General features: G+C 43.8%; 2 protein-coding genes across 6 annotated transcripts in view; one reads left to right on the top strand and one right to left on the bottom strand.

The window, feature by feature from the left end:
- Positions 1 to 16,973, top strand: part of dpm2 (dolichyl-phosphate mannosyltransferase subunit 2, regulatory) — a 258,461-nt gene that overhangs the window by 116,694 nt on the left and 124,794 nt on the right. The gene's annotated exons all lie outside the window — the stretch shown is intronic.
- The window catches only part of pam (peptidylglycine alpha-amidating monooxygenase), an 88,550-nt gene that overhangs the window by 21,688 nt on the left and 49,889 nt on the right, over positions 1 to 16,973 (bottom strand). For 4 of the 5 annotated variants that reach the window (XM_049738446.1, XM_049738445.2, XM_049738448.2 and 1 more), the window contains exons 11-15: positions 12,116 to 12,196; positions 11,596 to 11,672; positions 4,337 to 4,440; positions 3,744 to 3,937; positions 2,762 to 2,821 (exon numbers count right to left, since the gene is read on the bottom strand). In XM_049738446.1, the coding sequence (XP_049594403.1) occupies positions 2,762 to 2,821; positions 3,744 to 3,937; positions 4,337 to 4,440; positions 11,596 to 11,672; positions 12,116 to 12,196 (516 nt within the window). The remainder of the gene's footprint in view (positions 1 to 2,761; positions 2,822 to 3,743; positions 3,938 to 4,336; positions 4,441 to 11,595; positions 11,673 to 12,115; positions 12,197 to 16,973) is intronic. The other variant, XM_049738449.2, reaches the window with a different exon arrangement.

Here is a 16,973-nt window from a genome sequence, read left to right as displayed (position 1 = left end):
AAAATAAAAAAATTCAATAATCTCCCCTTGTCCGCGTGGGTTTTCTCCGGGCACTCTGGTTTCCTCCCACATCCCAAAAACATGCTTGGTAGGCCAATTTCCCCCTAGGTGCAAGTGCGGGTGCAGCTTCCTGGACCTGGTCTACTCTGCGCATAAAGGAGCTTTCAAAGCCACCCCCCTCCCCCATCTTGGGCTTTCCGACCATCTCACCGTTTTGCTTTTGCCCGCATACAGACAATTGGTAAAGGCATCCAGGCCGGTTCGGAAGCGGGTTCGAGGGTGCCTCCGATGCCCTTCGTGACTGCTTTGGCACTACTGACTGGGACATGTTTAAGCGGGCGGCCACATACAACGATCGGACGGACGTAGAGGAGTATGCTGACTCTGTTTCCTCTTACGTCGCGAAGTGCATCGATGATGTGACTCGCTCAAAATCCGTCGTCACTCGTGCGAACTGGAAGCCGTGGCTGACAGGGGCTGTCCTCAGACTGCTGAGGGCCAGGGACAAAGCTTTCAGGGCGGGGGATGAGGCTGGCTTGAGGACAGCGAGGGCCGACCTGTCCCGGGGCATCAAAGAAGCAAAAAAGGCATTCTCTTGCAAGGTCTCCACCCACTTCAAGGACAGCAAGGACACACGGAGCCTTTGGCAGGGCATTCAGACCATCACGGTCTACAAGCCCGCGCCGCGGAGCTGTGAGGGCGACGTCCGTCTGCTGAACGATCTTAACCGCTTCTTTGCTCGCTTCGACGCCCAGAACAGCACTTGCCCGCTGAAGACCACTCCCCCCCCCCCACACGTGCAGCCCCTGCGCCTCTCTGCCGACGGAGTGAGGAGGGCGCTTGCCGCTATTGACACCCATAAGGCGGCGGGCCCTGACAACATCCCAGGTCGAGCGCTGAAGGACTGCGCTGGGGAGCTGTCGGGTGTCTTCACAGACATCTTTAACGTTTCCCTGCAGCAGGCCATCGTCCCCTCGTGTTTCAAGGCTGCTACCATCGTTCCTGTGCCGAAGAAACCTGCACCGTCCTGCTTCAATGACTACCGCCCTGTGGCACTGACGCCCATCATCATGAAGTACTTTGAGCGGCTTGTCATGGTGCACATCAAATCCGTTCTCCCCCCCACCATTGACCCTTTCCAGTTTGCGTACCGTGCCAAACGGTCCTCTGAGGATGCCATCTGCTCTGCCCTCCACTCGGCCCTCACCCACCTGGAGAGAAAGGACTCATATGTGAGGTTGCTGTTTGTGGACTTCAGCTCTGCCTTCAACACCGTTGTGCCGCAGCGACTCATCTGCAAACTTGACGAGCTGGGCCTCAGTACCTCCCTCTGTAACTGGCTACTGGACTTCCTCTGTCAGAGGCCTCAGGTGGTGCGTGTTGGCGACAAAATCTCCGCCAGCATCACGCTGAGCACGGGGGCCCCCCAGGGCTGCGTGCTCAGTCTACTGCTCTTCACCCTGCTGATGCATGACTGCACTGCGACCTACAGCGACAACCGCATAATGAAGTTTGCTGACGACACGACTCTGGTGGGTCTCATCACGGGGGGCGACGAGACTCGGTACAGGTCGGAGGTTGACCTTCTGACCACGTGGTGCAGGGACAACAACCTCCTGCTGAACGTCAATAAGACCAAGGAAATCGTTGTTGACTTCCAGAAGGGTCAAGCAAAACACCAGCCGCTGATCATCGACGGTGCTGTGGTGGAGAGGGTGAGCAGCACCAAGTTCCTGGGGGTGCACATCAGTGAGGACCTCTCCTGGTCGGCAAACACCGCGTCACTGGCAAAGAAAGCTCAGCACCGCCTGTACTTCCTGCGGAAACTCAGGCGTGCATGTGCACCTCAGGCAATCCTGTCTACATTCTACCGTGGCACTATTGAGAGCGTCCTCTCCAGTTGCATCGCCGTCTGGGGTGGTAGCTGCACTGACCAGAACTTGAAGGCCCTGCAGCGCATAGTGAATACGGCTGGTAAGATTGTTGGTGCTTCGCTCCCCTCCCTGAAGGACATTTACACCTCCCATCTCACCCGCAAGGCAACCGCGATTGTGAGTGATGTGAGTTACCCAGCTCACTCTTTGTTCGACCTTCTGCCCTCTGGGAAGAGGTACGGGAGCCTGCGCTCCCGCACCACCAGACTCGCCAACAGCTTCATTCTCCAGGCTGTTAGGACCCTGAACTCGCTACCCCCTTCTGCGTAGCGTGCTGCACTTTTGCGCTATTTTCTGGAATGTCTGCTGTACGCTCACTTGCTCCTTTTTGCTCCTCTTATTTATTTGTTGTGTTATTTATTCGTTATTTATTCAGCACGCTGTTGTTTTACTTGATTGTCTATTGTGTGCCATGTCTTGTCACCGTGGGATAGCGGGGAACGAAATTTCGGTTTCTTTGTGTGTCTTTGGCATGTGAAGAAATTGACAATAAAGCTGACTTTGACTTTGAGATGGTTGCTCGTCTCTGTGTGACCTGCGATTGGCTGGCAACCAGTTCAGGGTGTCCCCCACCTACTGCCCGATGGCGGCTGGGATAGGCTCCAACATGCCCGCGACCCCCATGGGGACAGAGCGGTACAGAAAATGGATGGATGGATGTATTCATGTACATCGTATTAATTTACTAATACATATTAATTAATTTATTTATTCCTAATATGCAACAAAGAATACAGTAGTTCTCTGTGATGCAAAGACATTTGAAAAAAAAAACTGTTTTGCCTTGGAACTCTTGTATATTTGCTCCTTGTTGTTTATTTGCTTACCCTTATCAACTGGCTGCTCTTCACTAGTTGTGCCTGGCATCGATGAGCTATCTTGGTGTCCTTTAAAGTGAGTTGGTGAGAATGATAAGGTTACTAAGCTTACGGTATTTATTATTTTCAAGAACTGTATGGACAATATGGGTAGTGCCTTAGGAAAGTATTCACAGTGTATGTTGATGTTACAGCATTCTTCATATAAGAACTCTTGATAACATGAAAAAGGTTGATTAGATGTGTTTTTTTCTTACGAATTTATTGAAAAATAAAACGTGAATACTGTACAAAACACTAAACATTCCTATCTTTTGCTCACTGCTGTTTGAATATTTTGATGATGCCACATTAGGTTCGGCACACTTACATATGGCCAGTTTTACACATTCCTCTTTGAGGCACCACTCAAGCTCTATAAAGTTGGATCTCTAGCTAGGCTGCCCACAGGCATTTACAGAGTTGTCCCGGAGGGCACTCTGACAATGTGTTTTAGTCATTGTTTTGCTGAGAATATTCACCATTGTCCAAGTCTGAGTCAGATCTGAGTCTGATCTCAAACTCCATGGGATCTAACATACAGCCCCTAATTTGTGGATTGCTGCCCTTCTTAATGTTCTCCCCTTTCCCCAAATAAACACTGGAGCTCTGACATTGTGACAATTTTCTGTGTTCAACAATCCGACAAAGGCGATTCCTCCCCCATTGGCTTATTTCACAATGGTGACCAGTATTACAAAGAGTTCATAATGACTTTCCTTAATGGATATGGACACAACTGTGCTCACTGGAACAAAAAAATCATCATCACTGAGATGTCATTATATGGTATTGGGTGTACAATTTAGTTTTTTTAATCTACTTGGATGGAATTAGTCTTACTTTAAAATGTGTAAAAAGTGAAGCACTGTGAACACTTTCCAGTTACACTGGAATCACATTTTACCACATGCAGTATTGACATATAAAATTGCAAAGACTAGGAATGTACCTGTTGAATGTTCCATATGCATTATGGAGTTCATAGTTTCAGGACTAACAGCAATGGGAATATTGGCTTCAGGTGGAATGTGCTGAAACAATTTGGTAGAACCTTGCTTCATGCAGTTCATATATGGGATGGCATGTTTGCTCTCCATGTAGTACATAATATAGAAATTGCACATTTCGTCATCAGAGGAACCCCTGTGGTAGAAATTAGAAAGAAAGAATAAAATCAAATGTAAATATAGTTAGGCATGTTAGTGTGTTATATGAAGAAAAATGTATTGCTGGATTACAAAAGGGAAATGATTGTTATGCAAAATCTGGTGAAAGCATCTCTTCATGTCTTCTGATTAATTATTGTATGTACACATTACCCATTCACATTAATAAAAATGCATGTATGTATGTAAATAAATCAGCCGATGACAATGTGCAGTATATTAGGATTTCTCTTTTATCCAAAATGCTATCATACTATACTAACTATATTTGCAGGTCACAGTTAGTGAAATCTTTCACAGGTAAATTATTAATTTATATTTTGTCTTCCCCATTGTATCGTTCAATCACTGGAATGGAATGCAGAGCACAACTTACCCAATGTACGTTTCTTTGCTTCTGCCTTCACCAGTGAACATACATCTGGCTGCGAGCATATCTCCATACTGCACATCCACATCATGGTTTGTAGGATAGAAAGCCTAGAGAGGGTTTTACAGTAGATCATTTGAGTGGTAAGTTATTTTCTTTGTCATGAGAATGATGCACTCAGTGGCGCAGCCATGTGTCAAACCGATTAACTATGTATTTGAGTTGGGGCTTTTATCACCTGCCATCAGATTAAACTGACTTTCTGAATAATTTATCTGAATTAATATATTTTTGAATTCCTGCCAAAACCATTACAGCAGGACATGGCGGTACATTGTTGTATTTTTGTGTGCGTGAGTGTGTGTGTGTGTGTGTGTGTGTGTGTGTGTGTGTGCGTGTGTGTGTGTGTGAGTGCGTGCGCGTGCGTGTAGGTGTGTACGTGCGTGTGCGTGTGTGTGTGTGTGCGCGTGTGTGTGTGCATGTGCCTTGCCTATCAAAAGTATTACCTACCCCTTAACCATTTGCAAAGAAGCTTATGGCAAACTTTTTAATGGTTTTCTATGTGAAATTGCTTTCTTCTTGCTATTCTTTCATAACGGCAAGATGTGTTCAGTATGCGACTAACATGTTACATAGAAACAGATTACCTAACCTTAGCTGTGGATCTCTGCAGTTCATTCATAGTTATTATGGGGCTCTTGGCTGCATCTCTGATCAGTGCTTTCCTTGTTTAGGCTAATAATTTAGTGGGGCGGATGAATCTTGGTAGGTTTGCGGTGGTCTGATACAATCTCCATTTCAATATGACTGATCAAGCAGTGCTCCGGGAGATGTTTACCTCATTCAATGCCATTGACGGTTATAGACGTCAAATATATTAACTGGGTTGGCAGTGAATGAGTTAAATCTTGTGTATCTTTTTATATCATGATGCTGCTTTAAACTTTAAACACAAATTTACCTCGGACCTGTCTGGTGCTGTTTACTCCCCAATATTCTTTTAACAGACCCCTCAGACAATCACAGAGCAGGCGCATTTGTATACTGAGACTTGATGGCACACCGATTTACTATAATAATAACAATAATAATAATAATAATAATAATAATACGTCTTTTAGGTTAACATTATCATCACTTTTTTATGGTCATAAACTTTCTTTAATTTAAAAGAAAAAAGCAAGTGCGTGCGTTGATGCGCAATGCGTTGATTAGCTTTGATGACGGGCTTGCGTTATGTGCTGCGGTGGGGTGGGGGTGGGGGGGGTTCACTGTGCTTGTCTCGCGATAGGCTTACCCGTATGTCAATCAAGCGATGGGATTAAAGTATTTTTGGTTTGGCTTCTTGGTCCAGACACCCCACTCATTTTTGCTGGTAATAAACTTTATTTAGTTTAAAGGAAAGAAGCGAGTGCATGCGGTGATGCATAATGCGCCTTCTCGAGAGGGGCTGGACTCTCTTCCACTCTGGAGTTGCCCATGGTGAGAGGCGTCGAGCAGGTGTGGGTATACTTATTGCCCCCAGCTGGGCGCCTGCACATTGGGGTTCACCCCGGTGAACGCGAAGGTAGCCTCCCTCCACCTTCGGGTGGGGGGACGGGTTCTGACTGTTGTTTGTGTCTATGCACCAAACGGCAGCTCAGAGTACCCACCCTTCTTGGAGTCCCTGGAGGAAGTACTGGAGAGCGCTCCTTCTGTGGACTCCATTGTTCTACTGTGTGACTTCAATGCTCACGTGGGCATTGACAGTGAGACCTGGAAGGGCGTGATTGGGAGGAACGCCCCCCCGATCTGAACCCAAGTGGTGTTCTATTATTGGACTTCTGTGCTCGACACGGATTTTCTTTAATGAACACCATGTTCAAACATAAGGGTGTCCATGTGTGCACTTGGCACCAGGACACCCTAGGCCGCAGTTCGATGATCGATTTTGTAGTCGTGTCATCGGATTTGCGGCCGCATATTTTGGACACTCGGGTGAAGAGAGGGGCGGAGCTGTCAACTGATCACCACCTGGTGGTGGGTTGGCTCCGATGGTGGGGGAAGATGCTGGGCCGACCTAGCAGGCCCAAACACTCTGTGAGGGTCTGCTGGGAACATCTGGCAGAGTCCCCTGTCAGGAAGAGCTTCAACTACCACCTCCGGCAGAGCTTTTCCCACGTCTCGGGGGAGGCGGGGGACATTGAGTCCGAGTGGATCATGTTCCGCACCTCCATTGTTGAGGCAGCCGACCGGAGCTGTGGCCGTAAGGTCGTTGGTGCCTGTCGTGGCGGCAATCCCCGAGCCCGCTGGTGGACACCGGCGGTAAGGGATGCCGTCAAGCTGAAGGAATCCTATCAGGCCATTTTAGCCTGCGGGACTTCGGAGGCAGCTGACAAGTACCGGATGGCCAAGCGGAATGCCGCTTCGGCGGTTGCTGAGGCAAAAACCCGGGCGTGGGAGGAGTTTGGCGAGGCCTTGGAGAATGACTTCCGGATGGCTTCGAGGAAATTCTGGTCAACCATCCGGCGTCTCAGGGGGGAGAAGCAGTGCACCGTCAACACTGCTAACAGTGGAGATGGCGTGCTGCTGACCTCGACTCGGGACGTCGTGAGTCGGTGGGGAGAATACTTTGAAGACCTCCTAAATTCCACCTGCACACCTTCCATTGTGGAAGCAGGGCCTGGAGACTCTGATGCGGACTCTCCAATCTCTGGGGTCGAAGTCACTGAGGTAGTTAAAAAAATCTTCTGTGGCAAGGCCCCGGGGGTGGATGAGATCCGCCTGGAGTTCTTAAAGGCTCTGGATGTTGTGGGGCTGTCCTGGCTGACACGCCTCTACAACATTGCGTGGACATCGGGGACGGTGCCTCTGGATTGGTAGACTGGGGTGGTTCCCAGTCCACATGTGTTTTGTGGACTTGGAGAAGGCGTACGACCGTGTCTCTTGGGAGGTTCTGTGGAGGGTGCTTCGGCAGTACGGGGTGCCGAACCAACTGATAAGGGCGGTTTGGTCCCTGTATCACCGATGCCAGAATTTAGTTCACATTTCTGGCAGTAAGTCGGATTCGTTCCCAGTGAGGGTTGGACTCCACCAAGGCTGCCCTTTGTCACCGATTCTGTTCATAATTTTTAAGGACAGAATTTCTAGGCGCAGCCAAGGCGTTGAGGGTGTCCGGTTTGGGGACCTCAGCATCACGTCTCTGCTTTTTGCAGACGACGTGGTGCTGTTGGCTTCTTCAAGCCGTGATCTCCAGCTTTCACTGGAGCGGTTTGCAGCCGAGTGTGAAGCGGTCGGGATGAGGGTCAGCACCTCCAAATCCGAGTCCATGGTCCTCGGTTGGAAAAGGGTGGAATGCCCTCTCTGGATCGGGGATGAGATCCTGCCCCAAGTGGAGGAGTTCAAGTATCTTGGGGTCTTGTTCACGAATGAGGGGAGGATGGAGCGCGAGATCGACAGGCGGATTGGTGTAGCGTTGGCAGTAATGCGGACTCTGTACCGGTCTGTAGTGGTGAAGAGAGAGCTGAGCCAAAAGGCAAAGCTCTCGATTTACCGGTCGATCTATGCTCCTACCCTCACTTATGGTCACGAGCTATGGGTCGTGACCGAAAGAAGGAGATCCAGGATACAAGCGGCCAAAATGAGTTTCCTCCGCAGAGTGTCCGGGCTCTCCCTTAGAGATAAGGTGAGAAGCTCGGTCATCCGGGAGAGACTCGGAGTAGAGTCGCTGCTCCTCCACGTTGAGAGGAGCCAGATGAGGTGGCTCGGGCACCTCATTAGGATGCCTCCTGGACGCCTCCCTGGGGAGGTGTTCCGGGCATGTCCCGCCGGTAGGAGACCCCGGGGACGACCCAGTACGCGCAGGAGAGACTATGTCTCCCAGCTGGCCTGGGAACGCCTTGGGATCCCCGGGATGAGCTGGATGAAGTGGCTGGGGAGAGGGAAGTCTGGGAGTCCCTCTTAAAGCTGCTGCCCCCGCGACCCGACCCCGGATAAGCGGAAGAAGATGGATATATATATATATATATATATATATATATATATATATATATATATATATATATATATATATACATAGTACATACATATATACATAGTACATACATACATATATACATACATACATACATACATACATACAGTGGGGGAAATAAGTATTTGACCCCTTGCTGATTTTGCAGGTTTGCCCACTTACAAAGAATGCAACGATCTACTATTTTAATCATTTGTACATTCTAACAGTGAGAGACAGAATCCCCCCAAAAATTCCAGAAATTCACATCATATGAATTTATAAAAATTGATAACCGTCGTATGTATATATATATACATACATATATACATACATACACAGATACACACACACATATATATATATATATATGTGTGTGTATCTGTGTGTGTATGTATATATGTATGTATATATGTGTGTGTATGTATGTATATATGTGTATATATATATGTGTATATATATATATATATATATATATACACATATATATATATATATATATATATATATACACATATATATATATATATATATATATATATATATATATATATATATATATATATATATATATATATATATATATATATATATATATGTATGTATGTATGTATGTATGTATATATACCTCATTGAATAAAGTACATAAGCAGACAAGTATATTCACATATTAAATAAATAAAAGAAACATTTTAAGCATATAATTATACCTACACACCAAATCAATAAAGAAGACATAACTAGACATTTTTGATAAGTGGGGATGAGAAAGGTTTTTATAACTTTATGATCTGATATATATTTCTGAGCACTTTAAAATAACAAATGACTTTTGATATATTGCCTAAATAGCTTAATGACCCTTAAGGAACTGTGTAATGCATGCCTGATGTTTTTTTCTCTGAATCATGGACACGGCCAGAGTCGTCTTGACCGTTCAGTACTTGATTGTATCTTATGTTTTGACTAATGCTAGACGCCAGTTTTTGATTACTACTGAACGCTCTGCACAGAGGGAAATAGTTTGCCTAACAAAGAAAAGATACGGTTGGAAGCATGATTAAACTAAGAATAAGCAAAGACATGATGTATCAAAAGAACAGCAATAGATTAATGATGTCACAGCCAAAAGCTAACATAATTTCGTACAAAATGACAAAATTAAAAGAATCCAGCAGTACGGCAGTGTATGTCCAAGATTGGAGAAGAATGTTTACAGGAAGGTCACGTGGAGATAAAACCAGCAGGTGCCAGAAGGAGCCACCCAAAGACTCGGCCAAAGATGATCGCCAAGGCCGAAAGACGGGATGGAAGACAACAGCCCCCCTCCACACAAACACACCAACAGCCCCCCACCTCCACACCGAATCGCCCATAATCAGCACCACTCCCATGCAAGCAGACTCCTTCGAACTTGCCCCACTCCGAAGACTCATCGCCCATCAATCCCGGCCCACAATGTGCTACTGAATATAAAACTGATCTAACAACCTTGGACTTTGCCTTTTCTGAATGGAGACTTTCCGCTCTTGAAGGGCCCAGCGCTGTATTGTACTTTCCTGAAAACAGAGCTTTTTGAACAAGAATTGTGATTGAACTCAACCAATCTGTCTAAGTCTAATTTCTGCTTCAGTGTCTTTGCATTTTCCTAAATCTGAAGAAATCAAACGAGCACGCAGTGAGTAAATTGGATAACAGGTGATTGGCAAAGGCTTTTGCCGTGAGGCGCAGATAACGCGCTCCCTAAATTGTGGACAAAATCCAACAGTGTATAGAGGCCCAATTCCAGCAACAGTGTTCTAATGGTACAATATGTTTGCTCATTGGCTCAGAAGGCTGATTGATGATTAGAAAACCCTTGTGCAATCATGTTCACACATCTGAAAACAGTTTAGCTCGTTACAGAAGCTACAAAACTGACCTTCCTGTGAGCAGATTGAGTTTCTGGAGCATCACATTTGTGGGGTCAATTAAACGCGCAAAATGGCCAGAAAAAGAGAACTTTCATCTGAAACTCGACAGTCTATTCTTGTTCTTAAAAATGAAGGCTATTCCATGCGAGAAATTGCTAAGAAATTGAAGATTTCCTACAACGGTGTGTACTACTCCCTTCAGAGGACAGCACAAACAGGCTCTAACCAGAGTCGAAAAAGAAGTGGGAGGCCGCGTTGCACAACTGAGCAAGAAGAAAAGTACATTAGAGTTTATAGTTTGAGAAACAGACGCCTCACAGGTCCCCAACTGGCATCTTCATTAAATAGTACCCGCAAAACACCAGTGTCAACATCTACAGTGAAGAGGCGGCTGCGGGATTCTGGGCTTCAGGGCAGAGTGGCAAAGAAAAAGCCATATCTGAGACTGGCCAACAAAAGAAAAATATTAAGATGGGCAAAAGAACACAGACATTGGACAGAGGAAGACTGGAAAAAAGTGTTGTGGACGGATGAATCTAAGTTTGAGGTGTTTGGATCACAAAGAAGAATGTTTGTGAGACGCAGAACAAATGAAAAGATGCTGGAAGAATGCCTGACGCCATCTGTTAAGCATGGAGGAGGTAATGTGATGGTCTGGGATTGCTTTGGTGCTGGTAAGGTGGGAGATTTGTATAGGGTAAAAGGGATTCTGAATAAGCAAGGCTATCACTCCATTTTGCAACGCCATGCCATACCCAGTGGACAGCGCTTGATTGGAGCCAATTTCACCCTACAACAGGACAATGACCCCAAACACACCTCCAAAATGTGCGAGAACTATTTAGAGCAGAAGCAGGCAGCTGGTATTCTATCGGTAATGGAGTGGCCAGTGCAGTCACCAGATCTGAACCCCATTGAGCTGTTGTGGGAGCAGCTTGACCGTATGGTACGCAAGAAGTGCCCATCCAACCAATCCAACTTGTGGGAGCTGCTTCTGGAAACGTGGGGTGCAAGTTCTCCAGATTACCTCAACAAATTAACAGCTAGAATGCCAAAGGTCTGCAATGCCGTAATTGCTGCAAATGGAGGATTCTTTGACGAAAGCAAAGTTTGATGTAAAAAAAATCTTATTTCAAATACAAATCATTATTTCTAACCTTGTCAATGTCTTGACTCTATTTTCTATTCATTTCACAACGTTTGGTGGTGAATAAGTGTGGCTTTTCATGGAAAACACAAAATTGTTTGGGTGACCAGAATATATATATACTTGAAATCACAGTATGACATTTTTCCCATAGTAAAACCAAACAATGTACACCCAATCTTCAATCACTGCATCTGATTTTTTTTTTTAATACCTGTGGTAGTTGAGGAGACTGTCTCCCAATCAGGCTCCATTTTCCATTTCGAATCCTGTAGCCACTGACCACTTTTCCTATTGGAGAAATGGGAAGTAAATAATGCTGTATGTTTGTAGTAAAGTCATGAATGATTAATTAAAATACAATAACTTTCTAATTATGTAGTGTTTTCACAATGCAATGGGCTTGTGACCTCTGTAGGTCTTTAAACAGTATTATACCAGAAAATAATTTGTACCACTGGGTCACAATGCATCTTTTCATTATTGTTTCATCAGCCAAACAAAATTACATCTGCGTCAACACTAGATTCATGACAAAATGGTCCCTTTTTGCTGGCAATAGTCGATTTATGTTATACTTCCCAAAAAGCCTCTGACTACATTTTTGTATTCACAACAGTAATGAGAACTCAGAAGCACAGTGACAAATATTGCATCCTTCCCTATTGCCTCAAAGATAAAATGTTCGCGCATATACGTATGTGTATATTTTTAAATATTTGGGCATTACTTACCCAGATGATGTGTGTGGGTCCTAAAGGCAAACGGGTAAATTGGATAAGATTTGTAGTCACAGGCAATGTCCGCATTTGTAACTAAAAGGATAAACACACAGTAAGTAGCAACAGTCTCAACATTTCACAAGAACTGAAGAATATCTATTGTAGCTTGAAAGTAAGTTTCCGATTTGCCGATAGACATATCGTGGAAAATCCATTTTTTTTTTGCTTTTATATTCACTTTATTGGGCACTTGGAGTCTCTATGATTGAAGAAAAGTGTAATTATACGTCCAGGTGTTGCAGAGATACTTTGATGATCTTTTTGGGGGCTATTCTTTACTCCGTTCAGTTTTCTCCATTTTCTATTATGTATTTTTCATCTATTATATCACATCCTTTGGGGTGGGACAATCAAACAAGGTAATGGGTGTGGTCAAACGGTTTTGCAAATCCGCCATCTTTTTTACTCTGAGAGACTTTTGTAGTCCAAACAACTCAAGGATGCCGAAGTGGAGAGATCATAATGTTCCGTTGTCGGATGCACCAATCCACACAACTCAATGCACCATCCCCCAGCATCAGAACCTCAAACAAGTGCCTGATAATTTTTCAAGCAGTGTTCCCACATCTGTAGGCAAAGTCCTGCTTGTTCAACGATGAGTGTCTTTTGTCTTTTTTTGTCAGTATAGAGGATTGACCGAAAGACTTTGTTTCATTGATGGTTCAGTTCCTTCAATCTATGGAAACGACGTACACAGTAAAGCAGTAAGCTTGAGATGACAAAAATAATAAATTGTATTTCACTTGTATAATAATATTGCGTGTCTATGCACTCGTTTTCATAGCATTGTAGTCAGTCTTTCTGATGATTTTAGAGCTGTGCGCTCTGTTTTCACTTCTTGTGGGTGTATTTTGAGTAGTTGTATCAGATGAATTGCATCAAACGTGCCGTATTATTCTTGGGGAACACAATAATGTGTTCAATGCATTTGTTAGCTTCTCGCTAACGTTACCATTAGCTTACTGGTTAACTTGTCTGCAATGCTTGTTTACGAGACGTGTTCATAAATATTGCGAGGGGATTTATTTTGTTACGTGTTATGTATGTACCAAGTCTTCTGCCATTAACATCTTTTCATCAATCAAAAAGTTTGAGGCGCAAGTAAACATTATCTCAGCTAAAAAAAAAACTACAAATAGGTCAACCGGAAAGTGAAGCGCACATCTTGCGGTCTGGAGGGAGTGGGGTGTGGAGTATCTAATTTGCATTTAAAGACACTGGACCAAAACAGCTTGCTCTGAGCCGCACCTCAGAACAAGTATAAAAGAGGGACCTGTAATGCTATCGAAATGAGGAATTCAAATAAAAGCATCGCTGTTCCACTTTATATAGACCACAACTGAAGGAGTAAAACGGATGAATTTATAAACGTGATATGTAAGCTTTAAGGTCCCATTCCATCATAGTGAATCCCACTTTTGACATAGGTTAAAATGAGTCTGTGACATGATTTAAGTTTGAAAATTATGTGGTTTGTTGATTTTTTGCATAAAGAGTGCATCTGATTTTTAAGTCATTGTAATGTGAATTGTTATTATTCAAGTGCCTACCTACTTCATGACTGCTACAGGCCCACTCAACCTGCATCTGCATCACTTGCCAACCATGGAGGTGTTGAAGAATAAACTGCTTTAAATTTATTTTGAGAGAATCCCTCAACCATTTCGGAATGATAACTGTGTCAGTAGAGCAAAGTTTCCTATTAGGGTTAGGGTTGTCACAAGAACCGATACTTCCCATACCAATTCGATACCTGCTTTTTGTGGTACCTGAATATTTAACAGCAGACATTCTCAACAGGTGGTCTGAGTATATTGAAGAATTGTTTGATGACGACAGAGAAGACCAACCAGAGAGTACCAAACCAATGGAAGGACCGCCAATCCTGGATACGGAAGTCGAAGAAGCAATTAAAACGATGAACAAAGGAAAGGCTGTAGGGCCCGATCAAATTCCCATAGAGGTGTATGAAGCCCTTGGAGAATGGGGAACACAGAAACTTACTTCACTGCTGAATGACATCTATGATACCGGGAACATACCTGCTGACATGCTTCGCTCCACATTTATCACACTCCCCAAAAAAACAGGAACAACTGATTATGAAAGTCACAGAACGATAAGCCTCATGAGCCATACATTGAAACTCCTCCTGAAAATACTCCTGGTGAGGCTGAGAAATAAAATAAGACCAGAGATCTCAGAAGCACAATTTGGTTTTGTTGCTGATAAAGGAACAATAAATGCCATATTCACAATGACCATGATAATAGAAAGGTGTATAGAAATGCAAAATGATATCTACCTTTGCTTCATTGACTACTCTAAGGCCTTCGACAAAGTGAGGCATGTAGAACTTTTCCAAATTCTGAACAAACTGGATATTGATGGCAAGGACCTTAGAATATTGAGCAACCTCTACTGGAAACAGACAGCCACAGTGAGAATAGATGGTGTGTATAGTGAAGAAACTCCAATCAGGCGGGGAGTGAGACAGGGATGTGTCCTATCCCCAGACCTCTTCAATTTATACAGTGAAATGATTCTAAGGAACATCGAAGACATGAGAGGAATATGGCTGGGCGGACACAATATCAACAATCTAAGATACGCTGACGATATTGTTCTAATGGCACAGTCAGAACAGACCCTCCAAGAGATACTGAATACTGTTGTGGAGGCAAGTGAAAGGAAAGGACTGGCTCTAAATATATCAAAAACGGAAAGCATGACGATCTCAAAAAAGCCTATAGCACCAACATGCAAACTACAAAGTGATGGCGCACAGGTAAAACAAGTCAACAAGTTCAAATATCTGGGCTATTCCATTACATCAGACGGGAAATGCATATCAGAGGTACAAAAACGCATTGCCATAGCGAAAGTCACATTTAAACAGCTGTCCCCAGTCATGACCAACAGAAACATCAAAACTAGAACCAAATTCAGAATACTAAAGGCATATGTATGGTCGGTTCTCTTGTATGGATGCGAATACTGGACAATCGACAGCAGCATAAGGAAAAAACTAGAGGCAACAGAGATGTGGTTCCTCAGAAGAATTCTGAAGATATCATGGAAGGAAAAACGGACAAATCAGGAGGTCCTCGAAATGATGAATATGAAAAGATCACTCCTCAATACAGTACGAAAAAGACAGATGAAATTCTTTGGGCACATCTACAGAACAAAGGGAATAGAACATCTCAGCGCAACAGCAAAGATTGAGGGAAAGAGAAGCAGAGGACGCAAACGACAAATGTATGTGGACAGCCTCAATGAATGGGCAACTCATAAAGAGCTAACAAACAACCAGTTCATGAAAGCTTCGGATGACAGAGAAGAATGGAGGGCCATGGCCGTCAATGCCTGTTCCAGGCAAGACACTTGATGATGATGATGGATATTTAACTTTTCGCTTGGCGAGCTGTCTCGATTCTTGCCGTAACTGAAGGGGGCAGTATACGTGTGAGAGCAGCACGGAGCAGCAGTCAGCGGCGCTGAAGAAGAAGAAACCTTTTGGTCTTTCATAACAATGGCTTCAGCAAGTGTGAGTGGAAGTCCAACATGGCGCTCTAAGAGTCATGTTTTGGAAATATTTTGCATTCCAGGCGGATGCAACTGGAACAATAATAGATTTGAACAAGCCAATGCGCAAAAGATGATTGAGAGGTTTGAGAGGCTCCATGCCACTGCTGCTTTTTTTTCATGTATTGTTGAATATTGTTATTTATAATTTTAAAAGTAAGTGGATTCTGTTGTTTTGTATTTTTTTTACCATGGTACCGAATTAGTATTGAGAATTGTGGAAAATCACAGGTATTGGTGAAATTCTGGTATTGTGACAACCCCACTTCCTATAGCTTTCAGACATGCTAAAAATGTATTTGAGGGTTTTAGGCAACAGCCACACATACACAGATATTTGTCAGTCCACGAGCATCACCATGGAGATGCGTTTAAAAGAATGGGAAGCCTTTTTCCATATCAGATTAAAGAGAAAACCAAAATAGCATAAAAGATAATGTAAGTTTGGGGGTGCATGGGAACTTAATTAGAATAAAATACATTTAGAACACTAAATTACCTCTGAATATTGTGTTAAGGTGTATTACCGCAATTTTTGGATTATAAGCCGCAGCAGCTAAAACTAGGGGAAAATCCTATTTTGTTCATACTATATGTCACACTGAACTATAAGCCGCAGGTGTGTTAATGTTTAATTTCCATATACAAGAAAATAGGCACAAATCATGCAATATCATAAAAATCATCTTAGATCAAATCAAAATCCATAGAAAAGCCGCACTGGATGCAGGCAGTGTTCCCTCTAAGCTGCGCAGTCGTGCAATTGCGCATTGGTTGCGCAGTCTTTGCGCACAAGAAACTCCATGCTGCGCACAAAATAAAATTCAGCATAAACTAATTGATTAATATCTAATGATAGACGTAATCTAATCTAATTAAGGGGACGAATGATTTTATTTCTGTGCATTTTTGTAGTGTAAATAAGTAATTGACAGGTGTCCAGCCAATGATATGACATAGTTCACTTACGCTACATATATGTATGACACATATGTGTCCTGCCCATCCGTGCCGTGCAGGTTAGCTAGCTAACGACCGTACGGCGGAGTCAAGCGATGCAAATGCAAAATTAGCTAATCATGGCGAAATGACTGAGCAGCGTCACATCCACTCGCCAAGCCAAAATAAATAAGAGATGCGGCAGTTCTTTTAAGATTGGATGGCTGTCAGAGTGTGTGCAACTACAAGAGGAAACCGTGAAACTGGGTGAGATGTTCTCTTT

Source organism: Syngnathus scovelli, chromosome 13 (assembly GCF_024217435.2).
Source record: "Syngnathus scovelli strain Florida chromosome 13, RoL_Ssco_1.2, whole genome shotgun sequence".
Lineage (NCBI taxonomy): Eukaryota > Metazoa > Chordata > Actinopteri > Syngnathiformes > Syngnathidae > Syngnathus > Syngnathus scovelli.
This window is presented reverse-complemented; position numbering and strand designations above follow the sequence as displayed.